Source organism: Heptranchias perlo, chromosome 25 (assembly GCF_035084215.1).
Source record: "Heptranchias perlo isolate sHepPer1 chromosome 25, sHepPer1.hap1, whole genome shotgun sequence".
Lineage (NCBI taxonomy): Eukaryota > Metazoa > Chordata > Chondrichthyes > Hexanchiformes > Hexanchidae > Heptranchias > Heptranchias perlo.
Window position 1 is genome coordinate 42,050,540 of NC_090349.1, and position 27,280 is coordinate 42,077,819.

General features: G+C 42.0%; 1 protein-coding gene across 2 annotated transcripts in view; it reads left to right on the forward strand.

The window, feature by feature from the left end:
* zdhhc8b (zinc finger DHHC-type palmitoyltransferase 8b) overlaps positions 1-27,280 on the forward strand; it is a 164,557-nt gene that overhangs the window by 120,303 nt on the left and 16,974 nt on the right. The window contains exons 2-5 of one of the 2 annotated variants that reach the window (XM_068006132.1): positions 14,998-15,184; positions 16,952-17,073; positions 22,081-22,238; positions 23,356-23,528. In XM_068006132.1, the coding sequence (XP_067862233.1) occupies positions 17,007-17,073; positions 22,081-22,238; positions 23,356-23,528 (398 nt within the window). In that variant the 5' untranslated portion in view covers positions 14,998-15,184; positions 16,952-17,006. The remainder of the gene's footprint in view (positions 1-14,997; positions 15,185-16,951; positions 17,074-22,080; positions 22,239-23,355; positions 23,529-27,280) is intronic. The other variant, XM_068006131.1, reaches the window with a different exon arrangement.

The window sequence follows — 27,280 nt, forward strand, 5'->3', positions numbered from 1 at the left end:
AGCTCCCCCTCCCAGTTCTCCAAGCAGATATCCCTCCCCAATGCTCCCTCGTCCTGTCAATATCATCCTAGTACTGCAACGCCCAAAGACCACCCTCTCAATACGACCACAATGCAGCTACCCCCTACCACACTCCCAACACACCACTCCCAAACCCCAGTACTCCTTCCTCCTACTCCCAGAACTCACCACCCCCTCCCAATACACTCACACACTTAGACCAATCCACCTAACTTGCTCTTGTGCAGTGCACATGTAGGAACTTAGCAACAGGAGTAGGCCATTCATCCCATCAAGCCTGTTCCACAATTCAGTTAGATCATGGCTGATCTGTATCTTAACTCCATTTACCCATCTTAGTTCCATATCCCTTAATACTCTTACCCAACAAAAACCTCCTATCTTCCTGGAATATCTTCAAGGAATCTCACTCCACTTCAGACTCATGCCCAGCTCTAGATTTACACTGCACTATATGATGCGGAAACTCCTTTGCACCAATGCAAGGATTGTAATTTAATGCGCCCTTGGGGCAGCTGGTAGAAGGTGCATGAGGGAAGATTTTGGTGCCATATCTCCGTCTCCTACCCCGTCTGTAGAGAAGGACCAAAGCTCCACTAGTTGTCTCCGTAACAGAGAAAGTCGGAGAGTCACCGTATGGGGATTTGTGGATATGAATTCGCACCCTATCACAATGTGGTACAATGCATAGGAGTTTTTGTTGAGCTATTTTTTTAAGTTGAGCTTTTTTCCCTTGTGAAACTGCCACAGATTAGAAAGGAAGGCTATCTCCCAGTCCGGAGTGTGCAGTTTCAAGGTACTTTTTTGTTTGCGAGCGAATCATAAGTCTTTCATTCTATTGCAACGAAAGTGATTGCTGCTGATGTACTAGATATTTAGTTTCAGGTAGGTGATATTTTTATTGTGACGTGAATGATGATATGCTTGGGTATGTATTGCACAACTATAAGTAGTGGAAGTTTGCTTTTTGCTGGTTACCTTACTTCGTAAATTCCAGGAATCCGTCAATTCAGTTCCGTCATGCAGTGACATTTCACCTTTGTTTAGCCGAGAACATGGAAAACACCAAGAGTTTTCTCCTGAGGTGTCTGGGTTTTCACAACTTCCATGGGTTGTCTGGTGAGATGTTTGGATTTTGGAGATTGTTGTTGACCAGTGGCACAACACATTGGATCACTCATGGACTGTGTCACAGGGTGCTAGAACATGTGAGTTTGTGCTCTCGGTCAGACTGTCTGGGAGAGGTATCAAGTAGAGACAAGTGTTCTTCCCCAGGTGCAAGGGTAACGAACCAGTGGGAGAGTTGACCAGCTCCACTCCCCTGGCAACTAATTCAGAGCCACTCTGGCCGAGGCTTTGGAACCGTTCTTCCTGGCTGTGATTGTGGTGGGAGGAGGACCTTAATTAAGAATGAAGACGAGGTCTGAAATGAGGGTGATTGAAGTAGTTGAAATGCTCAGGATAAAACCAAATGTAAGCTGAATATCTCTACAATTAGTTCCTTTTAGATAAGGTGCTCCAAGCATCATTTCAACTTACACCCATTTCAAACTTTCTCTTATTTGCAGAGATAAGTTGCTAACCAAAACAAACAGTGGATTTCCCAAAACAATTTGCTGTGGATAAAGTGAGATTTAATGTGCAATTAAGAAAAGATACTATAACCTAAATCAGATCAACTGCAGAATGAATAAAGTGGTATTGCCTGGAAGCTCTTGAATGGAAGCCTGAAGTTTATAAAAAAATAATTTTGACCTACACTTTGATGACCAGTACGTATTGGGTGTGTGCGAGCAATTTTTCTTGTTCCTCTATATCTGTAAAGACACTGGGGGAGAAATTCAATAGGGCCTATTATTGGGCGTTGGTAGCGTGATCCACTATTAACCCGCGCCCAATGGCCCCTGTGCAGGCAGGACTAGAACTTTGCCCTGCCTCAGTACTCACCGTCAATCTGCATTGAAACCCAGGCCTTGCACGTTGATTCAATGCAATTCACACTTTCCACCAGCAGGTAGAGTCCCAATCACTTAAAGGGAGGATGTCTCATCAAATCTCTTAAAGGTGGCCGGTACCTGTTATTGGCTAAAAATAACAGACTGCTGTCAGCACGGAGTCTGAATGGAGATCAGACATCACACATGTAAAACACAGATGCAGGTCCCGTCCCTATGTTTACACACTGATGAGTTCTGCTAAAACATTGAATAAAGGTTGCGCACGACTAAATCCCACATCCTCCAATCTGCATGCCAAACCTCACCAATCTGCCCATCTGAGTTGATACCAGGCCTGCGAGAGTGTGTGCACCAAGTTTCTCTGCTGATGCATTAAAGACCTTGGTGCAAGAGTGGACAGAAGGCGGGACATCCTGTATCCCCTGGGGGAATGGTGGGGGGGTTGCAAGTGGCCCACCAGACATATGGCTAAAAGGCAGCAGGGGACGAAGTCAATGTCAGGCGCACAGTGCCACGAACATGGATGCAGTGCAGGAAGAAGATCAGTGCTTTGACACAAGTGGTCAAGGTGAGTGAGGTCAACTGTCAAGTGGCGTTCCTACCAACTGCACCACTAGCCGCATCCACTGCTCCACGCTCCACACCCCCATCACCCTTTTTTAAATTCGTTCATGGGATGTGGGAGTTGCTGGCAAAGCCAGCATTTATTGCCTATCCCTAATTGCCCTTGAGAAGGTGGTGGTGAGCCGCCTTCTTGAACCGCTGCAGTCCATGTGGTGAAGGTTATCCCACAGTGCTGTTAGGAAGGGAGTTCCAGGATTTTGATCCAGCTACGATGAAGGAACGGCGATACATTTCCAAGTCGGGATGGTGTGTGACTTGGAGGGGAACGTGCAGGTGATGTTGTTTCCATATGCCTGCTGCCCTTGACCTTCTAGTTGGTAGAGGTCGCGGGTTTGGGAGATGCTGTCGAAGAAGCCTTGGCAAGTTGCTGCACTGGATCCTTTGGATGGTACACACTGCAGCCACAGTGCGCCGGTGGTGAAGGGAGTGAATGTTTAAGGTGGTGGATGGGGTGCCAATCAAGCAGGCTGCTTTGTCCTGGATGGTGTCGAGCTTCTTGAGTGTTGTTGGAGCTGCACTCATCCAGTCAAGTGGAGAGTATTCCATCACACTCCTGACTTGTGCCTTGTAGATGGTGGAAAGGCTTTGGAGAGTCAGGAAGTGAGTCACTCGCCGCAGAATACCTAGCCTCTGACCTTCTCTTGTAGCCACAGTATTTATATGGATGGTTCAGTTAAGTTTTTGGCCAGTGGTGACCCCCAGATGTTGATGGTGGGGGATTCGGCGATGGTAATGCCGTTGAATGTCAAGGGAAGGTGGTTAGACTCTCCCTTGTTGGAGATGGTCCTTGTCTGGCACAAATGTTACTTGCCAGCCCAAGCCTGGATGTTGTCCAGGTCTTGCCACATGCGGGCTCGGACCACATACCAACAAACTCTTTCCATCAATACTCAATTCTTCCAATCAGATGCTTCCTCTTACCCTTACACATTACCACTGTTGCAAGCCACCCACCCACAATTCATAGGCCACACACACATTCAACCATGACAGGCACATCACCCAGACCCATGTTTCGCTTTCTTGCAGAAGAAGGCGGTGCATAACAGAAGGCAGGGAGCGGCAGTGGCATTTAGCCCCTCGAGCCTGTTCCGCCATTCAGTGAGATCATGCTGGACCTGTGACCTAACTCCAAATACCCGCCTTCGCTCCATATCCCTTAATACCCTTGGTTCACAGAAATCTATCAATCTCAGATTTAGAATTCACAATTGAGCTAGCATCAACTGCCATTTGCAGAAGAGCGTTCCAAACGTCTCCCACCCTCTGCGTTTCCTAACTTCGCTCTAAATGTTAGGCTATGTCCCCGTGTCCTAGTATTCAAATATAGGAGACCTCCAAAAACAGTTACAAATGTCTCGGCAGCCAGAAGCAATAATCCAGCCACCAACCTGTAAATCCTGCATGGTCCCTTTTTAAATAGCGCGGGTGGGGGTCCTCGAGGCATTCTAAGATACGTTCAGATGGTCGTGGTTAAACTGTGCGTTGAATTGAGCGTTAAGTGCCAAAATGGTGTCTATCACTTTAAATGTGCGTTGCACACTCACTGCATCCATTTTCTCCTTACTTTTACATGCTTCTGGCGTTCGGTATTTGTGCATGCGCAAACTCCTATACCAAGGTGGTGTCCGGCGCACGTCACGCTGGAAAATTGCGTGCACAGCCAAGAGGACATCTTGGATGTTTGAGAGGCCGCATAGCACCGTAACAACGGCCGCTACACGGCCCAATTTAGCGCCCACTCTTTAGTAATAATGATGACGTGTCTGATTGTGCTGCCACCTCGGGACCACAAAGGGTAACTGCAATCTGATTCAAGAAGGAGGAAAAAATTTCATCAGTTCAGTTTCCATTTATACTTGGCCTGATTCAGGATATAGTTATCAAGAATATGCACCGTTTTCTGTGGAATGCTATTCTACATTAGTCATAAGTAACGCAGGATACTGCAGCAAATATATCAAAAGATTCTTTTGAAGTTGAGATTTTATTAATTAAGAACAGTCGAGCATGAGTGCTGTTAATAAAAGCAGAAAATGCTGGAAATACTCAGCAAGTCAGGCAGCATCTGTGGAGAAAGAAACAGAGTTAACGTTTCGGGGCGATGACCCTTCATCAGAACTGGAAAATGTTGAAGACTAAGCAGTTTTTAAGCACGTACAGAGCCAGTGAAAGGTAGGGGGGAGGGAAGGGAGGGGAGGAAAGAACAAAAGGGAAGGTCTGTGATAGGGTGGAGGGCAGGAGTGCTTCAATGACAAAAGGGATGATGGTGCAAGGCAAGGAGGGTGGTAATGGGACAAGTAAAGAAACAAAAGATGGGTCTAGAGGAGCTGTAAATGGCAACATCAGAACCATTACCAGCACCTGTTGTCTGGAAAAAAAAGGGAGCAATGGTTATGATCTGAAATTATTGAAATCAATGTTAAGTCAGGAAGGTTGTAAAATGCCTAATCGAAAGATGAGGTGCTGTTCGTCGAGCTTCCGTTGAGCTTCATTAGAACAATATAAGAGGCCGAGGACATAGAAGTCAGTGGGATGGGGAATTAAAATGGCAAGCAATCGGCAGGTCAGGGTCACGTTTGCGGACTGAGTGGAGGCGCTCAGCAAAGCGATCACCCAATCTACGTTTGGTCTCCCCAATGAAGAGGAGACCGCACTGTGAGCAGCGAATACAGTATACTAAATTCAAAGTACAAGTAAATTGCTGCTTCACCTGGAAGGAGTGTCTGGCGCCCTGGATGGTGAGAAGGGAGGAGGTGAAAGGGCAGGTGTTGCACCTCCTGAGCTCGCAAGGGAAAGTGCCGTGGGGAGGAGAGCGGGTGATGGAAGTGTGTCGTGGAGGGGCCGGATCCTTCGGGATGCTGGGAGGGGAGGGGAAGGTGTGTTTGGTGGTGGGATCGTGCTGGAGGTGGCGGAAATGTGGAGGATGATGCATTGAATGTGGAGGCTTGTGGGGTACAAGGGGGACCCTATCATGGATACGGGAGGGAGGGGAAGGGAAAGGGTGAGGGCAGAAGTACGGGAAATAGGAAACTCGAGGAACAGCACCTCATCTTTCAATTAGGCACTTTACAACCTTCTGGACTCAACATTGATTTCAATAACTTCAGATCATAACCATTGCTCCCATTTTTTTCAGACAGCAGGTGCTGGTAATGGTTCTGATGTTGCCATTTACAGCTCCTCTAGACCCATCTTTTGTTTCTTTACTTGTCCCATTACCACCTTCCTTACCTTGCACCATCATCCCTTTTATCATTTAATCACACCTGCCCTCCACCCTATCAGATACTTTCCCTTTTGTTTTCCACCTACCCCGCCCCCCGCCCCCCCCCCCCCCCACCTTTCCCTGGCTCTGTACCTGCTGAAAAACTGCTCAATCCAGTTCTGATGAAGGGTCATCAACCTGAAACATTAACTCTTTCTCCACAGATGCTACCGGACTTGCTGAATATTTTCAGCATTTTCTGTTTTTATTTCAGATTTCCAGCATCCGCAGTATTTTGCGTTTGATGAGTGCTGTTAATTTTTGTGGCACCATTTTATTTTGATTATATTCACAGTCTTGTAAATAAAGTATGCCTTGAAAATGAGTCCACTTACCAACTAAACTGACGTGAGAAAACTGACACAAAAACAGAAAATGCTGGAAACATTCAGCAGGAGGAGAGAGGAGAAAAGTTAATGTTCTGACAAAGGTTGTATCTGAAACGTTAACCTTTTTCTTCTCTCCACAAATGAAAAACGATAAAACACCAGGTTGCAATGGGATGCCTGCAAAAGTGTACACACAGTAGTGCTTTTATTCCACAAAGTCTACTCAACTCTTCCACCTGATTTGGGAGAGAGAATCTGTTGCAAACAATCTCTGATGCATTAGTTGTTACCATTTCTGAGCAAAGGCTGGTGTGGTTATCTTTGATTCAAACTAACTTTGTATTATTACACACATACATCCCATGATTCACTGTACACCATTGTCAAATGTTTTGTGCCTCTGCATCTTATTTAATTTATTATTTTCGCCAGCTAGTTACTTGAAGGTTTTAACGTCTCAAGGTTATTTTTCTGTTTAAAAAGATTGTGTTCAGTTTTAGCTGTGGCTCATGGCACAGCTGTTTAAACATTTGAGTGTTAACATGTGCAACATCTTAGCCCAACAGGAGATTGGCATTTTAGTTTCCAGCATTTTGTTCCATACATGCATACAATAGGTATAAAAATTAATTCAATGCAAGCTGTGGGTTTTTCATCAATTATTACAGTGTTTTCTCCCACGCTACCTCATGAGACAGGATGTGAGAGAGAGTGGAAGAGATAAGTGTGTAGGAGAGAAAAAAGCATGAACAGAGCAAATCAGATGTTAAAAATAGCAACCCCATTCAATCTACTGTAATTAGTGGAATTAGGCATGCAAATTAGATATGACTAGGACACAAAGTGGCACTTTAAAATTTAACATCTCAACAGTCGAAGTAAGCCGCTCATTTCAGACGGGTACTTTTTTTCCCCATTTAAATTAAGAATTTGAAACATGACCTAATAGTGGGTCCCTTGGAGTTCTTGCGGTGAGAGCATAGTTTATAATGTTGTCTATGTTGCTTAGGAAAGGGAGGGAAATAAGGCTCTGCACCGATGTCGGGTAATTCCTCCCAGGGAGGGTGGGAGATATCACCTTGTACATCAGCCTGAATGTTCTTCTGTGCCTTGGAGATGCCAGCTGAAGAGCTTCATTGAGCAAAGGCTTGAAACGAGTCACTCAGTACACAAATGGAATAGTGCTGGGCTAGGGAAGGGGTAAGAAAATCAGCCAGGGTTCCCCAGTCTTGTCACCTCTCCAGTTGCGTCTTAACATGAAGTGCATATATTTGGTAGGAGCAGGCTCAGCTGTGATGCCCCCCCTAATGTTGAATTGACTGCTGACATCCATAATTGAAGAAAGGTCCACTAGGGTGAGATACTGGAGAGCTGAAGCTGGGGCAATATCCCTGCACCAGTCAAAGGGATATTGCCCCTTTAAGGGAGGGGGAGGTGAGGCAGAGAAGGAGAATTTTCTTAAAATGTTGTAACTGAATTCTGCTAAACAACTTTATACTTTTGCTTTGCTATTTGTTTTTCTTTTGTCTTTATTTACAGCACTGCGTATACGTCTTCGACCATCAGGAGACTGCACTGCAGATCTCATTTACTTAGAACATTGTTGATGGTTTTGAGATGTTTGAAGACTTTAAAGAGTTTTTGAATTGATTGGATTTGACCAGCTCCTTTTTGTCATCTATTGATTTTAGTAGAAACAGTTTCTGCAGTTGCATCTAACACACAGCAAATAGGAATCTTCAACTGTATAAAACTGTGAAACCAAATAGAAAAGCACCCAGGCAGGAGTTACACTCTTTTATTCTAGTATAAAAATTCTTCAAATTTGTACCTTACCTCAGTATATACAATACAAGGGTCATAAAAATTGAGAAATTTGAATTTAATCTTCGCTAAGGAGAGTACTCGTGCTTGCCCTGAGTATTAGTGTACGAGTGTGTATTTTTTTTAGTTAGGCAAGGGTATTAAGGGTTACAGAATCAATGCGGGTAGATGGAGTTAAGAGATAGATCATACATGATCTAATTGAATGGCGGAACAGGCTTGAGGTGCTGAGTGGCCTCCTCCTGTTCCTATGTTCCTGTAATACTGAGTGAGGAGAGATCTTTTCTTTGGTCTTGCACAAAGCCTTCAAGTTGACCAATGGAATTTACGGATATGCCTTTGAACTAATAAGAGTCACTGCCATGCGAGAGGAGGAGAATGTAAGGTTTCTGGAGGTGGGGGGGAATGGTGGGGGGCTGGGGGCTGAGTTGGAGGGGTGTAGGATGAGGAGAGGGCAGTGGGAATTATTAAAAAATATATAAAATTCTGTACCTTGCGAAAAGGAGCCACTGTAAATGCAGACATTCAGGGATTTACAACAAAAATGGAGGGAGGAGAATGTTGTAAATTCACAGTAGGTTGCTCTGCATCGGAAGGAGAAAGAATGGTTGATATCCTGGTTATTTGGAGCCACACCCCAAATGTTAAGATTTTTTTTCTCTTTCAGATGCTGACCATCAGATGTTACTATTTCAGATTTTTTTTATCTCACTAAGGCAGGAGGGTCCAAGCTCTTTGTTTCTGTGGGTCGTTCAGCTACACACCATAAAGCCCTGGGAGACCAGATAGCTTCAATCCCTGTTCCCATTAATTTGCGTAGATCTCAAATTGCTCAAACCAACAGATCTTGGTTTTCTGATCTAGAATTTATCCATCAGTCGGGCAACAGAGAAAGTAACGGCCCTTTTCCAAGCCTCGAGGATATCATAAAAGCTGAGCAGGACGAATCAGCAAATACGCAATCTAAGCGCATATTGCCTGAGTTACTTGAGCTTGGATAGCTGGATTCTGGGATCAATCCTATAGTTTGGACTTTCTTGCTTTAAGGCACCCTGATGGGCGGGTAGTTTAGCAACCAACGACTAGTACAAAACATCACTTTACTTTTTTTTATTGGGACGACATCTGTTGTGTTTTCAGCCGTATTTGATCTGGTGAATCAGTCAGACCTCAGCAACGTAGCCAGATGTTTTGGCAGCAGAATGAAAAAGTCCAATCTGGAATACATTACACAGAACATTTAGCCAACAGTCATGGTTCAAAATGTTTTTCTAACTATTTGCTTTGTAAAAAAAAAAGATATAAAGGCATTAGTCATAAACACAGATTTCATCATCTATTATCAATGTTTAAGTGCCTTTTGAAGACCAGCTTGTTTTTATAAGAACATAAGAAATAGGAGCTGGAGTAGGCCATGCAGCTCCTTGAGCCTGCTGCGCCATTCAATAAGATCATGGTTGATCTTCTACCTCAACTCCACTTTCCCGCCCTATCCCCGTATCCCTTGATTCCCTTAGTGTCCAAAAATCTATCGATCTCAGTCTTGAATATACTCAACGACTGAGCATTCACAGCCCTCTGGGGTAGAGAATTCCAAAGATTCACAACCCTCTGACTGAAGAAATTTTTCCTCATCTCGGTCCTAAATGGCCAACCCTTAGTAGACTAGTAGATCTCCTGTGGTGTAAGTCACAATGAGTCAAGGATACTGCTAGAATCACAGCACAAAAGGAGGCCATTTGGCCCATCATGCCTGTGCTGGGTCTTTGAAAGAACTATCCAATTAGTCCTACTCCCCTGCCCTATCCCCATAACCCTGCAAATTTTTACCATTCAAGTACTTATCCAATTCCCTTTTGAAAGTTATTATTGAATCTACTTCCACTACCCCTTCAGATACACTTCTATAATGTGACCTTACTGCAATTGTCTCTCCTGTTTCTAGCAGACACAGAAATCCCCCTCCTAAGATAAGTTTTCTCTCCCCCTCTTCCTCTGCTCCAATTGTGTCTTCTCCCATCCCCACTAAATTATCTCTTCATCCTTTCCCCACCCAACACAATCTCTCTTTCTCTCATCCATTCCCAGCATGCCTTCCTCTTGCCCCCCACCCACCCAAACCAACATGGTATCTTTCCAGTTCCCCACCATCTACTGTCTTTCCGTAAAATGGAAAGATTTGTTTGAATTTCTTGCTTCAAGATCTTAGATTGAACTTTCTGAACAAACAACTTTTTTAAGTGGTTAAAGAGTTTCATTTAAAGTTTTAGCTGACAGAAGACTTGAACTCTAAGTGAATGTCAAACTTTCGGTGGAGTTACTTCCTAAGATGGCGGTTGGCAGCACATCGCTGTACGGAAATGGAATTGGTAACGGGGTTTTTTTTCATTTGAAGGAGGAAAACCCCTTCCTTTGTGATGGGTCGGAGCCCGGGCTGCCTGTGGTGACTCTGGGGAATTGTCTTGTTGGGGATACGCAATGAAAGGAAGAAAAGGAAAGAGAGACTTGCTTTTATGTAGCGCCTTTCATGGTCTCAGGATGTCCCAAAGCGCTTTGCATGAAGTGCTTTTGAAGTGTGGTCACTGTTGTAATGTAGGAAACGTGGCAGCCAATTTACAGACAGCAAGAGCCCATAAACAGCAATGTGATAATGATCAGATAATCTCATTTTAGGTGTTGGTTGAAGGATGAATATTGGCCTAGGACACCGGGGAGAACTCCCTTGCTCTTCTTTGAATAGTGTTATGGGATCGTTTATATCCACCTGAGAGGGCAGACGGGGCCTCAGTTTAAAGTCTTATCCAAAAGACGGCACCTCAGACGGCACAGCACTCCCCCAGTACTGCACTGGAGTGTCAGCCTAGATTTTGTGCTCAAGTCTCCGGAGTGAGACTTGAACCCATAACCTTCTGACTCAGAAGTGTAAAAGCTGCCATGGCTGACACCCATTGAACTATTCTGGGAGTTGGTATCCAAATATCGGGGCTCGTGAAATATGGGGGTGGAAGAGAGTGTAGCCAAAATCCAAGATGTTGAGGCCTGACTGGCTGTGTTTTGCTGTGTGTGGAAGGTGAGGACAAAGAATGCGTTGAATCATACAGCACAGAAAAAGGCCATTTGGCCCATTGTGCCTGTGCCAGCTCTTTGAAAGAGCTACCCAATTAGTCCCACTCCCCACTCTTTCCCCATAGCCCTGCAAATGTTTCCTTTGTTGGCCAAAGTCTGTGGGTACGTTTTTTTTTGTGTGATAAATTTGCGTAGATGACCGGATCAATGTCCATGACAGAGATGAGCAACCTTATTATAGATGTAATATGTCAGAATCTATAAATAAAGTGATGACTGTACTTCTGAACACAATATGTCTCTATTTATAGCACAAAATGTAAGGAAAAATTTAAAAATCAGTGTTACAATTCTGGGGACATGGTTTAAATAGTACTTTGACTATGAAACAAGCATCATATGCAGGGTTGTTGCAATGTGACACTGAAAAAAAAAGCCAAAATATATATTGCCTTGCCTTCCTAATAACATCTCCTTTAATTATGTCACTGTTAACAGCAACATTCTTTAATTGCTTTGATTTACCCGGCCTTCTGTCCTACTCACTTTACCATTGCTTGGTATCCTGCACTAGGGGATCTGGCCTTTCAGTTAGATTTTTCAATAAAAATGCATTTTAATTTTTGCTTCTCATTGGGCCGAAATACCCTAGAGTGGTTTCCCACTGGATATTATTTGCGAGGATTCATATTTTTTTGCACAGTTTCCAAGAAAGAACAGCACAACTGAGTTAAATTTAGAGCTAGGAGAAAATGCTCCTGTGCAATGTGACCACGCTGTTACTGACTATAATTGTGACAAGCAAAGGAAGAAAATAAAGCAGTGAAGCAGTCAAGGAACGAAAGCGTCGCATTTTAATTTTTTGAGCACCAAATTCCCTTTCTGCTGAGTAAGTTTTTAATTAAAACATTTGCTGCTTAAAGGAAGGTAAAACAGAGCTAGCCAGCTAGAGGGATGGCAGTTCCTATTTTGGGGGGGATTTGGACCAAAACATCAACCATAGTCCCGAAATGGCCAACCATTTTCCTTGTTTAATGGTTTCCAGCTTTATGGTTTGTGTCCAGGATACAAAATGAGAGTGTGAGCATTGATGTGAGGCTTCCATTTTTGAACGTAGGCTGATTTCCATCCAAACGTTCCGCCCTCTCACTAAGGCCTCTAGTGGAGAGTGTTTTATGTCAGAACTTTGCATGCCTGAATTGTGCAGGGAATCGGATCTGCCCATTTCAGAGTTTATACTATGAGGAACTATGTTGGATGAAAGAGTAGGTTCTGTCGTTCTTGTAGCCGGTAATGAACTTAAATTTGCCAATCTTCTGTCAGCTCCATTCTTGAGCTGTCTGCAAGAAGTTCCGTTGTTAGTTTTCTTCTGATTTTTTTTTCCCCCCCCCCCCCTCCCCTCTTTCAGACAGCCTTGGCTACGAAGTAATAACAGGAATAATCTTGTGCAGCCAAGTAGCATGATATCTGTGTAAAGCAGCAGACCTGCATGAATTGACATTACAGTGCGGCAGTGTGTGAAAGAGCATTTTCTTTTTCTTTAAGTCCAGCCCCGATGGGGTTGCCAACTCTGGTTGAACTTATTCTTGGCAGCTTCCTCACATGACCTCCTGCCTCCAACCGCCCCACCCAGCCTTTATTCCCATCTCCAATATTTTTATAACTAATTAATAAACTAAAGTGTACAAAGCAGATGAAGAAAACACACAGTTTTTTTTAAGGCTCCTATGATTTTTCTCCTGGGTTGCTTGCAGCAGTGTCCGGGAGATTAATCTTTAACCCTAATCTCCGATCACCTGGTCTGCTTTTGGGGGTCATGGTTTTGGAGGTGGGCAGGCAGAGTAGCCTGAAACTGGATAAAGCTTGCGTCTATTTCCAAGCTAATATATGTGGTACTCTGTCTCTCCAGTTGGTCTGCTGGGTTAAGACTGTGCAAACCAACGAATTTAAAGAAAAAATTAATGAAATAACTCAATAAAATGATGCCCTTTATATAAAAAAAAACAGAAGATTGCCTGTTTGATTTTTTTTTTAACTGCCTCTTTCTTTTGAAAAGTCATTGTTCAAGCAGTGTGACGCAGTAAATTTACTGATTCTGACGGTGTAAGGAAGATGAATTAACCATAAGACACCATTAACCCAGGGATCCTCAGTGTGCATGCAGGGACTGAGTCCATTCCTATTCTAATGTCCAGCGTTGACAAGTCTAATATTGGATCAAAGTGTTAAATTGAAGATATTTTTGGTGACGATACGCTTTTGTAACTATGTGCTGCACTATAAATTAAATCTGCTGGTGACATCTGGTGTTAGAACATAGGAATTACAAACTTTTTTTAAAAAAATCCAACCCGCAGTGCATGTGGTTGCTTGATGGCATCTAGGCACTGGAGGCAAATGAGATATAAAAGAGACTTTCCTCAACCCATAGAACTTATGAGACCTTTTACATGGAATTACATAGAATTTACAGCATAGAAACGGCCATTCGGCCCAAATGGTCCATGCTGGTGATTATGCTCCACATGAGCCTCCTCCCACCCCTCTTCATCTAACCCTATCAGCATAACCTTCTATCCTTTCCTCCCTCATGTGTTTATCTAGCTTTCTCTTAAGTGCTCTTTGGAACTCATGCTGCTGTGTAGAAATTTTAGATTTAAAAAAATTACCACTAGTTAGGAATCTACAATACATACAGTCTGGAGTCACATATATACGTACTGTTCAGTCTGCTACAACTATGATTAGCTGTTTGTTTAGCTGTGTTAGCGGGCAGTTCAATTTGGATGCTTTGCATCGTCCTAATAGAGTCTAATTGCACTGCCAACCATCCTTAATTTAGACAATGAGCCCAATGCAGTCCAACTGGAGGGCAACTTGGCCGTTGATAGTCCTGTCAAACGTACTTATTTGTTGGATAATGCCAATTCCTTTATGTATCAGTATAGTAATGTAGTGATCAAGGTATTTGACTCACATCCCAGAAGTCATGAGTTCAAATCCCACCATGTTGAAATTGAATTCAATTAATCTGGTACCAGAAAAGAATAACATTGGAGAAACCCCGCTTCTCTCTTTGAATACGGTCATGGGATCTTTAACACCCACCTGAGTAGATAGATAGTGGCTCAGTTTAACAATAGCACCTCAGACAGTGCAGCACTCCCTCAGTAAGGCACTGAAATGTCAGCCTAGATTATGTGCTCAAATCCTGGAATGGAGAATAACAGTTCTTCATTATATAATTTTTTCCTTGTAATCTGTTTAAAGTTGTTACGTTGATCTTGATGTTTATAAATGCATGTCACCATCAGTAGCTCTTTATAATTTTTTTTGAACTTTTGCAAATAATTTCTTTCTTTCTTCTGTTTTTTTTAAGAAAGTATTGTTACTCAAGCTCAATAAAGGTCTCTGATAGGCCCCCTGAAAATTATATCTGCACTCACTATTTAACACTGAAAAAGTTGACTTAACTGTGGTAGACATATGGCCATTGTCAATGTGATAATTTAGCTTCACTAGTTGGGTGTCACTCAAACTAGTTTCTCAACGCCATTAGTGCTTAATAATTACATTAAAATAATCAAAAAAGATTGAAATATTCCAAGGCTTTTTGATAGTAGTGCCTAACTGAAAACACTTCTTAAAACTAATGCTGCAGCTCACTAAATGTTTGCACAGTTGAAGACAATTGGCTTTGTCCTTTAATAGCACTTTACATGATGACATAGTAGTTTTTTCCAGAGAGCAGCAACTGTTCCTTCTGGATTACAACATTCATAACTGGCAGCGATGTCCAAATTACACTCTGCGGGCCATTTCTAGCCCTTGAGCCCTGGTTATAGAACCATTAAAGCCCAGGCAACTCAGTGCTTATATTTCATACTCGCTGTTCTGTTCTTTTTAGATTTTGTGGCTCTGGAAGTTTGAAAAAGGGCTATTTTTGCTGCTATTGCTTCATGTGTGAATAAACCCTACATTAGACCGCCGATATCAGCAGCTTGGATATATACAAATTAATGAAAACGTTAAACTTTATATGTGGCTCTCGAGAATCCACGGCGTGCACCCAAATGGCTCGTGAAGATAAAAAGGTTAGACACACCTGATAGTCGGGGTGGGTGTAGCAATGATCAGAGTAACTGTGAAATTATCAGAATTATATTGCAATTTCCGAGCATTGTATTACATCATCTTAGAATAAAATGAAGTGGGTTCAGCCTTGTAGGTCTCCACTTTAATACAACAAACAGGATTCCACCGCTACCTGACCCATACCAGGAGGTAAGGGCACATCCTGATTATCACCTGCCACTGTTCCATTAGTAGTTTCAAACAGCTGCACTGAGCTTAGGTTCATTGGAATTTGAAATATGAAGTGTCAATGCATTCGGCACGATTTCAATTCCACAGGGGTCCCAGTGGTCGAGATACAGATGTCATTCTGGGGTTACATTTTATGCTGTAACAGCTGTGAGAGATTGTCCAGACCGTGTTGCTAAGGAGATGACCCCCCCCCCCCCCCCATCAAGGTCATTTGTGACATCTTTTAATGTTCTTTACAATTCAGGTTTCTGTGGAATCACTGTGGTTCTGTAGTAATATGGAATTGTTTATTCAACGTGGAGTGTGTTTAATGGAAGACTAGCATCAATGATGGTGCTCCATAACTTTATATGGGTGCTGAATATAACTAACAACACGCTATTTGAAAGAAAGTTCTGCTTTTACCTGGCTTCACATTTTGCTCTTTAGCTTCTTGTCCTCTGATAATTTGTCAGTGTCATTTTATATTTTTCTGCACATCACTCTCTGACCTGCTGAAGCCACTGGTTAGATTTCTGTCCCTGGTAGGTGTAAGTGAACAGAAAGTTCCCAGTGACTGAAGTGCAGATGCCATTCTGGGGTGAAATGTGAAGCTATGAAATTCCAGAAACCTTTCCAGCTTCACCATGGAGTTATTCTAAATCAGTGGTGCCGTTGCTGTCTATGGATATGACCAGTCAAAAGTGATCTAATTTTAAAAAGGCTTTTCAGAAACTGAACTGCAGAAACGAGCCCTGTAATAAATTTACAACAAAAACAACTTGCACTTTATATAGTGCCCTTAACGTAGTAAAACGTCCCAAGGCGCTTTCGCAGGAGTGTCATCGAATAGAATTTGACACCAAGCCACATAAGGAGATACTAGCACAGGTGACCAAAACTTGGTCGAAGAGGTAGGTTTTAAGGAGCATCTTAAAGGAGGAGAGAGAGGCGGAGAGGTTTAGGGAGGGAATTCCAGATTTTCGGGCCTAGGCAGCTGAAGGCACGACTGCCAATGGTGAGGAGAAGTCTTGCTCTCATTCCGGGAAGTCCATTATTTTGTGTTTTATACTTTGAACCTAAATTTTATAGATGGACCTGGAGAAAAGTACAAAACTCAAACATTGCTTATCCTTGAGTTCTTCAAAATATTTAAATAATCATATCAGCAATATATAGTATGTAAGCACAATGATATAGAAATAATACTGTTGCGTCCAAAGGGTTAATGAATTACACAATTGCTGATGATCTTCAGCTATTAAATTGCATTTTCTATTTAGAAAAACAATTTTAAGGAATCTATTTTTCAGGTTGCTCATCAGGACATCAATACATTTTATTTTGTTATTTCCTCCCCTTACTGCTAGCGGCAGAGGATGAACCTCGTACTGGTGTCTGGTGCCAGTACCCTCCAGCACCCTGCCATGTTGCCATTCTTCACCATCTTGAGACTAGATGGTGAATGTTCCAGCAGGACTGACTGGATAGAAATCAAGAACAAAGAACCTTGGTTGATTCTTTTCCTAACCTGTATCTTCTTTTGTTTCCAACAGGTGCCCTTGGTTAACAAAAGAAATCTCTCCGGCAATTCCAGTCTACAATGGCCTCATGTTTCTGTTTGTTTTGGCAAACTTCAGCATGGCAACGTTTATGGACCCTGGAATATTTCCACGAGGTTGGTGTGCACAGATTCTCCGACTAAAGTTTGCAAGTTCTCTGCATTGTTTAAGACTGAAGAACTACATTTCGCAGAACTTCTGAAGTGCGGTCATATCAATTTGCAAGAAATTCTGTTGGTAGCTCAAACTCAACATGTGTGCATAATAAAACTTAATGGACATGAAATGATCTGAGATTTTCTCTATAAATTAGTAGCAATGTTGTAGACGACTTCCTAACAAAAACGCACACTGGACTTGAGAATTTTAACTTGCACTATTCTCAGCTACTTAGGGTTACCTTTCTACCACTCCCTACGTAGTCATTTTTGCAAGCTCTATCTTTGCCCCCGTTTGTTCTACTGTTGCTGCATTTCAGCCAGGCTAAACCTAGCAGTGTATAACCTCATAGTGTTCCATTCAACAGTGAGCTTATCTTTGAACCTTACTATGTCACTATTTCCACTTCTAAAATATCGCCCTTATTTCTGTTTTTTTTCGCCTCTAAGCTTAATTTTTTCCAACACTTTCCTAGCCGGCTCCCCAAGCCTGCTTCATCCAGAGGTCCACCAACTGCATCCTATTCAATACTAAGTCCTTGCTGACCTCTGGTGGTGCAACCTCTAAAATCCTCATTGTTAACCTTGTTTACAAATCTCTGCAACTTCCTCCAGCCCTATATTCCAGTTCTGCTCCCCTGAAATCTGGATTACTGTGAACATAAGAAATAGGAGCAGGAGTAGGCCAATCGGCCCCTCGAGCCTGCTCCGCCATTCAATAAGATCATGGCTGATCTGATCCTAACCTCAAATCTAAATTCATGTCCAATTTCCTGCCCGCTCCCCGTAACCTCTAATTCCCTTTGCTTCTAGGAAACTGTCTATTTCTGTTTTAAATTTATTTAATGATGTAGCTTCCACAGCTTCCTGGGGCAGCAAATTCCACAGACCTACTACCCTCTGAGTGAAGAACTTTCTCCTCATCTCAGTTTTGTCTCGCTCTTCTCCCTCTCCCCACCCTCGCTCGATCATCTGTGGCAGAACCTTCAGCCATCCTGACCCCACTCTCTCATATTCCCTTCCTAAATTACTCTACCGTGCTGCATCCTTCCCCACCATTAAAACCCAGCTGTTAGACCTTGACATCAGTCACCCTTCACCCATTATCTGCTTGGTGTCTGAATTAAACTCCTGCCCTCTTTTATGAAGAATCTCACAACATTATCACTACATTAAGGGCACTGTGTTTATTACGCATCTCTAGGATAGTTGCTACCTCGCCATAGTAATCAGTAATAAAGCTGCTGAATGAAATACAGTATATCTGACCCTCTGTTCATTAGAAAATGGAGGCAGGCATCAGGTAATTGAAAACTCCTTCCCTTGAGCACAGTGCTCATTGTATGCTCAGAGTCACCTGAGCTACATTATTAACTATGTTTTCTGAAAATATATCATTCGATGAATGAAAAAGAAATCCACCTTCACCGCAGCATGAACGTTCATGTGCTTTGACTAACATTACTGCCCCAATAGTTTGTTCTGTTTCATTTTTTAAATCGGTGTTAACATCTAGTTGGAGCTTGAAATTTGGCAAGCAAATTGAGCTGCTTTTTTTTTGAACATTTATATAAATTTGGTGCTGGTTATTGACAGAACTATAAATGCCTTTGCTTGATTTATCTGTTTTCTAGCCTGCTGCTTAGATTTGCGCATTAAAATGAGAGGCCAGAATGTGTACAGTGAAGAATCAATTTAAGTTACTATTGTCAACTTAATTTTGCTTATTGCACCAGATTTGAACTCCCTGTGTTCAGTCTCTGACTGGCCAAGCACTTGCCGTTATTGAAAAGTACAGCCAGGTTCTTTCAAATAGTGATGTTTGTTCTTGCATCGAGGAGGCTTATGCTTCTGCCTGTCTTTTTCCATCCTCTCCCATCCCATTTTTATTTCTCCATGCCAGCAAGCCCAATCATTCGCCATCTTGGAACCAGCTGGCAAGAAATGTGTGACAGGAGCTTTGGATAATGTGCACGTAGATTTAATTAAAAGCTGCTGCAGTTTTTAAACCAACGACGTGGAATATTTCTATAATGTTGTTGGAGCACTCCCAAACATCACATGTTGACAAGCAGCACAATCTAGAAGTTTGATCAATTTTATGTAAAACCTATTTTACGTCAGTTTATAAGTCATATCCCTATTGAGAAGACTAAAACCTGTATGAAATTGTAACTTGTACATTAGACTTTACAGTAAATCATAACTAGTTACTAATATTCAGCCAGGGAGAGAAGCCCTATTTAGAATATGGATATAAGTTGTGCATTTACAGTATAACCAACACTGAGTTACTGTGAATACAGTATAGAATTATTTACTCTAACCCATGTTTGAAAAAGCTCCTGCCTGAAGCTGGCTTAAATCTACCTGTAAATTGAGCTTTGAATCAGACTTTGAGGAGAGACTTGGAGATGCATCAGTCTAATCCTTTTTTTGCAGTCTGTGGAATGGAACATTTGGCAAGAATGTTCTAGAAGTTGAAGCAATAGCAAGGATAGCAGAAACGGGGGAGGGAATGGCAAGAGAAAGAGACATTTGGAAATTGTATCTTGGCAGCTTTCCAAGGTAAATGTGCTGACCATACGATCTCTGATCCACTTTGGGTTATTGAGTATTGAATAATTTGGCTGCACTGCACATCATAGTTTTTCAATGATCTCAACATGCTGTGCAAAATATTCAGATTGATTCCTGTTTTACTAAAATAATTTACATCTTTGCAAGATCCTTTATCAGCCAGGCGTCTGTGTCACTGGTTACATCAATCTTACGCTATTCATTCGTTGGATCTTTCATTGTGTATGATGGGATGAAATGATGTGTATTGTGCACTGTCCACCGGATAATGCAAATATTCTGCATATAAAGTGTGTTAATGGGGTTGAGTCAATGGGTTGCTGACACATTGGGCTCAATTTTAAAATCAAATTGTTTGGGGGGGGGGGTGGGGGTGGGGGGCTGCGAAAATGGCGAAAATCTCAAGCGGGTTTGGAAGCCGGCTCCAACCTGCCAACTTCTGGGGTTGCCACAGACGCACCTGTGTGCGCACCCACTTCATGAATCCAGAAGTCCCGCCGGCAATTAAAGCCGACTGGATGATAGTTAAAGAACCAAATGTTGAGGTTCTTAAGGTACTTTATTTCTCACATAGTAGGTAGTTAAAACGATTTTGAACTTACCTGGGTGGCTTTCCCACGGCTTCTGATTCACACCTGGTGAAACCTGGAACGATGGGCCGGATCAGGCAAAAATAAAGTAAATAAATTAAATAAAAAACCATTGCACAAAGTTTAAAAAAACAAAATAAGCCTACCTTTCCACCCTGCTCCGATATCTCCCTTTCCGATGTCCCTTCCACCCCCACCCCGATCTTCCCCTCCCTTTCCCCCCTCCCCCCGATCTTCCCCTCTATACCGCCCCCCCCCCTCCACTCTCCGTTCCGGTGCCGGATGACATCGCCTTCTCTCTCTTTCTCTTCCCCCCCCCCCCCCCCCCCCCCTGCCACCCCGGCGTAGCAGCTCCCGTCTGCAGCCAGCCTATCAATCAGGCTGGCTGCCAGGCGCAAAACCCGGAAACATATTTAATCACCATCAATTACATCATGATCGCGTCGGAAAAGGTAAGTTTTTTTTAAATTCGGGTTTGCCACACGCACCTTCACCCCCGCCCCTCCACCCCCCTGCTGTCAACCCGCCACCATTTCGAAATTGAGCCCATTCTGTTTATTAATGTAATTAAACAACTTGCCTTTTTTCAAAAAACAAACCTTGCATCTTATCCTATTTGTGTAAGTATGCAGAGGGTTGGGACTACCATCCTTTTGTCCATTTCGCTTTTGGTTAACTTGCTGGTCTTACTGAATGTGACACTGCCTGAAATCGACACACAAGGTTCTCCCTTCGACTATCCACTTTAATAGGGCTGCTGAGCCTGGCTAATGCACACGTCTGACGTGGTTTCAGTGAACACTTGAGGAACTAAGGTGAAGACCTGAGTTGAAGAGTTGTTTAGAACTGAAATCATGTGGGAGGCTAAAACTAGTTTGGAGCTTTGACCAGGCTTAAGTCGGGAATGTTCATCTCTCAGCAATTAAGGTTTTGTGAGAGAATTGTGAGCAGCAGCAGGAAGAGATATGATCAGACTGTCAGAGGCAGGCAGTCAAGGCAGAAGACAGACGGAGAAATTACAATTCTTTAAATCCACTAGGATCAGAGAAAAACTGAAATGTGAAAGCCCTCGGTTGAAAGAAATGGAAAGAGAGAGTTTAGAAAACAAAGTAGCAACAATAAGAGTGAATTGTTTGAGTTGGTGGAAGTCTTAAAGTGACAATTCATGTGATCACTTTAAAAAAAAAGAGGATTTTCCATACCACCCACTTTTATTCACCTAAAATGGTGAATTCATCATGTTAAGGTGTTTCATCATGATCTTTATCCAGAGAGTGGGAGAGTGGTTAGAATGTTGAACTTGCTATCACATGGAATAGTTGAGGTGAATAGCATTAATGCATTTAAGGGGAAGTTAGATAAGCACATGAGGGAGAAAGGAATAGCAGGGTACGCTGATAGGGTGAGATGAAGTAGGGTGGGAGGAGGCTCGTGTGGAGTACAAACACCGGCATAGACCAGTTGGGCCGAATGGGCTGTTTCTGTGCTGTAATTTCTATGTACTTATATGTAATTTTGAGGTACTTTATCATGTTAGTGTTTCATCATGCTAAGATGCCTCACCATTGCAAAGGAATCAGAAATGTATTTTATTGAACTGAAGATTCATGCCATAATTATGACGTTCTATTTTTGGCACAGTTGAGTAGTCACTCAAGGTTACAAAACCCTGTAGTGTGAAATCAAAGGAAGTAAATGCCAAATATTGTGGCCTGAATATAGTCTGGTGTGTGTGCAAAGCTATTTCAAATTCTAACGTGGTTTCTGTTTTTTAAAAGTAATTGATTTTTTTCAGCTAATGAGGATGAGGATAAGGACGATGACTTTCGAGCTCCACTCTACAAGAATGTGGAAATCAAAGGAATCCAAGTACGGATGAAATGGTGTGCGACATGTCATTTTTATAGGCCACCACGATGCTCTCATTGCAGTGTGTGTGACAACTGTGTTGAGGTAAGAGATGCTGTAGTGACTTATTAACTTGTTACTGACATGACAGTATGTTGGTGTTTTTTTCTTCATTTTCCTCACTAATTTTTTCCCCTCTCCTGAAGGCATTGACTCCTTGTTTGGGTATGACTCCACGGATATTCGGCACTTTCTATTACCTTGCCCAAGTAATCATTACTCATGTACGAATCTTGATAGTGAGCATCAACAAGCTATTTGACCATTGCAATTGAGCCTGAATTTGTCTTCACCCAAGGTCCACCCATGCACTTCTAGTAGGGGTCACTGAACAATGGATTGTCCCATCCGCTCCCCCTTCCCCCAGCCCCCCCACCCCCAATCTTCCCTTGTCACTGAGGCCAATTACCCTGCCCTACTGCCACCCTGGTTTGGATCAGCTCTCACAGCACAAACTGGGACTGAACCTAGGGCCTTCCTGGTCTGCACGGCTCAGAAACTCACTGGATAAACTCACTGAGCTTCAGGCAGTCCTACTGATGGCTCTTATTGTACCAAAGGACATCTTCCTATACATTGTATAGTGGGAAGCAAACAGAATAGTTAAAGGAAAATTTGTAAAATTTATGTCAAATTGTGAAGAAATCTCTCAAAACCGCAATTAGTTGAAAGGTGGAAAATCAGAACCACATTTGGGGTGGGAAGCAGCTCTCTGGACATCTGCTAACTCAGCTGATCATGGTGGCTTTGGTTTGCTTCCATGCCGCGCCAAGGTTTTCTCACAGGGGCTGTTTAATGTCATAACTAAACGGATGGTTGAGCAGTACATTTGTGAGCATAGCACAGCCATGCATTATAGGCAACATCAATTAAATAGAAGCTATAAGAAAATCTAATAACTGGTAACATGTGTATTGGGGAAAATGGTGCACCCTGGAGTGATTGGGTTGCAGTTCCTGTCGCTCATTCCCAGTACACTGAAAAAGACAATGGGCAGAACACGAATGAAGGAACCATCTGTGTCTACTGGGAACAATTTACATTACCTCTAAGAAAGTTCTTAACTGAAAAGACTTCATATTAAATTTTGACAATGTTTCACAGTAAAGATATTTTATTTTACAATTTTTTTTTTGTCTCGGTTCATTGTTTTTGTTTTCAGGACTTTGATCATCACTGTCCGTGGGTGAACAACTGTGTAGGGCGAAGAAACTACCGCTACTTCTTCCTCTTCCTCCTCTCCCTTAGTTCACATATGATTGGCGTGTTTACCTTTGGACTGATTTATGTTTTAAACCATATCGAAGAGCTTGCTGCCCCACACACCGCCATCACGTATCCTTTGCTGCATTACTACAGGAACTTTCATTGAGAAGCCTTTGACTTCTATTTTAAGTATGAAAATAAAGGCAAACCTTCAGTGTCTCTTTAAACTGTTGAGATTCTTGGATTTGCTTGACACCACTGAAAGCTACTAATGCAGCTTTATAAATAGCTTCATGGGATTTGACAAAATAAGTTGCAAATTTAGTGTCAAACCAGCTTTAAAAAATTCTGTTTTAAGAATAAATTTAAGTGCTTGACTTGGACTTGTGCGTTGGGATTGATTTTGGTTTAGCTTGTATTTTAGGTACAATCAAATCCATGCATGCATCAAATAATCAGCCCTGTTCCTAGGAAACTTTTCACCTTCTTTATTCGTTTCTTGAATAAAACTTTGTTGCTGCCCATATTTATCAAACATGTGAATTTCTGACAATCTTTTGAAGTTCATTTGTCAATTTGTGTGTTAACTTTAAAACCTATTTGTCACACAGTGTTCAGTTATTCTGAATTAATGATGAAATGTTAATTAACATTTTCTTGTGCAACATGACTTGTTTGCTTTTAACTCTAACTAAAAAGTTTACAAAATATAAATGGTTTCATACTGTCACAATATTAGCTGGCATTAGTTTGGTAAATTACGGTAACACTAAAAGGATGCATTATGTTGTATAGAACATGGCAATTATTTGAGTTTTAAACAGCTCTGCTCTCTTTCTCCACCCCCCCCCCCCAAAATATATATACACACACACACACACACACACACACACTCTCTCTTTGTCATCCTGACCTGGAATCCGATTTGGCTTTGGCCTTGATTGGAAAGCTCACAGAGGTGCATGTCTTGATCATTGACTTGATATGGCATCACAAGGGATCAGAACTTGGGCCTTACTCTCAATTCCTGTAAAATAGTTGTACTTAGCTCAAGAGGTCACCTATCCATCATTCTAGCCTGCTGTAAGATGGACATGCATTCTACTGTACTGCGAGACTGTCTGCTATTTTGTAAGCAGATGTAAAATGATCAAAATCTACTCAGCTGTTCCTTATGGACACAAAGCATTGAGTAAAACTTGTGTGAAAAAGTGAAGGCATATATTCAGGAATCATTTTGCCTATATAAGAACATAAGAAATAGGAGCAGGAATAGGCCATACAGCCCTACGAGCCTGCTCCACCATTCAATAAGATCATGGCTGATCTTCTACCTCAACTCCACTTTCCCGCCCTATCCCCATATCCCTTGATTCCCTTAGTGTCCAAATATCCATCGATCTCAGTCTTGAGTATATGCAACATGTGTATCTCACACACGTTTTATTTTGACAGTTATTTTGCCCTTTGAATAAAATAGCAGGAAGAAGCATTTTCTATCTTGATTGCCAAATTAGTATTCGTCTCCCACTCCGAGGTGATCTTCATTTTTGTCTTGCACTTTTCACTGTAACCTTATTGCAATATCAAGTGTAGCTGCACAGCAATCACTTCTGTTCAAATGTTCACATACCTCCAAATTACACATTATTTCTGTGAGGCTGTTTAAGTACTCTGGTATGAACTATCCTGTACTTCATTGGCAGTAAAACGCTTTGGGAGGTCCTTAGGTCGTGAAAGGCGCTATATAAATGCAAGTTCGTTGTGTTACCTCAATTAAATTTTGTGTCCAATTTCCCTGCCAGATATTGAAATTCACAATATGATGAACAACTCATCTTTTCACCTTTAGCTAACGCTTGGTGCCAATCGCCACATATCACTTTGTTGCCCTTGCTGCTAATTTCTTTCCAGGCTTCTTCTGTTGTCTCATCCTGACGTTATTTGCAGTATTTCAATTCTACTTTACCATTAGCACCATTTCTACAGCCTATCTGTACAAAACATTCAGTACTGCTTTAGTTCTATATATGGATAATGTGGGAGTAGTTAATGGTGAGATTGAAAGGCATGTGGGGGTGTTAGACTTTGTGGACCAGCAAGCAACAAAGTGAACACAATGGTGAATTGTTCTGCTAAATCAGTGGAATATAAATCCGAGGATTTCATGCTGAAACTCGAGTGTTCAGGTCACACTCAACCTTGAACAATGTCCAATTTCAGTGAGTCAGACACAAAAGAACTTTTCAATCCTGGAGGCAGGAACTATGAGGGTAGACTGCAGTTCTTAGCCTTGAGATAAGGCAACCGAGAGATGGCCATAAAGAAGTATATAAGATGCTAAATGGTATGGGAATGGTAAATCCAGAGCACAGTTACAAGATAAGCCATGACAAAAGGACAAGGGAGCAGAAGTGCAAACTGATGAAAGTTGAATTTAAATCTGATATCAGGAAAAGTTTTTTTTTACGACAAGAAATCAACTTCTGATTAGGGTAATCAGTTATATGCTATGATGAAGCTCTATGTTTCCTTCTCAATAGATGGGTTAAGGTGTCAGCCTTGACGCAGTGGTAATTTCTTTTCAGGCTTCTTCTGTTGAATCAGAAGGTCGTAGTTTCAAGCCCCACTCCAGGACATGAGCACATAAGCCAGGCTGACACTCAAGTGCAGTACAGAGGGAGTGCTGCAGTATCCGATGCGCCAGCTTTCGGATGAGACGTTAAACCGAGGTCCCATCTGCCCTCTCAGGTGTACATAAAAGATCCCATGGCACTACTCGAAGAAGAGAAGCAGAGTTCTTCCCGGTGTCCTGGGCCAATATTTATCCCTCAACCAACATCACTGAAACAAATTATCTGGTCATTTATCGCACTGCTGTTTGTAAGACCTTGTTGTGCTCAAACAGGCTGCCGTATTTCCCTACATTACAACAATAATGAGTATATTTCAAAAGTACCTCATTGGATGTGAAACGCTTTGGGACATCATGAAATGCACTATATAAATGCAAGTTATTTCTTTTCTGTTTTTAAGATGGACCAAATAGAATTCCTTGTCTGTATTTATCTTGAAATCTCTTTCACATCTATTTGCAGTCATGCTTATTTAATGCAAATAATATATTAAAATCCTTCTGTAAACTCTGGCTGAAATCAGCTACCTCGCCACTGCGCAGGGAACCAAATCTGGTTTATATAGCTTAGTTCCATATTAGACATTATTGTGATCAACTGCACCATCAGGGAGAGCCACACGTATACAATTTGTTGACAAAGTAGTCAGAAACCTTTGGTTTATTGTATCAGTGACTGTCATGCCATCAAAACTAAATCCAAAAAAATTATTTTATTTATAAATGCACTGACATGTAGTTAGTAATGTGCAAAACCTCTACAAGGTTTGCCATGTTTACGTTGCACTTTTGTATTAACTTTTCCCATTATAAATTCCGATGCCCACATTTATAATAGAAACAACCTATGTAAATGTAATGTGATGCTGTAATTATACCCTCCCACCAGCAGTGGCACTGTACCTCCCAGATTTGGTCTCCCAGTTCCTCCGCCTGTACTGAAGAGAAACTCCGAGACGACAACCAACTATACTTGTCTGCTTTGCAAATTGCCATCAGTTTTACTACTTAGCTATAAACAATCAAATCAAAGTCTTATATAAAAATAAGCACAAGAATTTATTACTTTAAAATGGAGACTGAATCACATCTGCACACCCTCATCCAAATATCACCCACCCTCTTAACCCCCTTTCATGTGAAAACTACATTTAGTGCTTACTTTCCGTGTGCAGCACTACTGGAGATAGGCTAACTATCAATATTTTCAGTAGCTGCATGTACTGCAATTCCAGTAATTTATTCC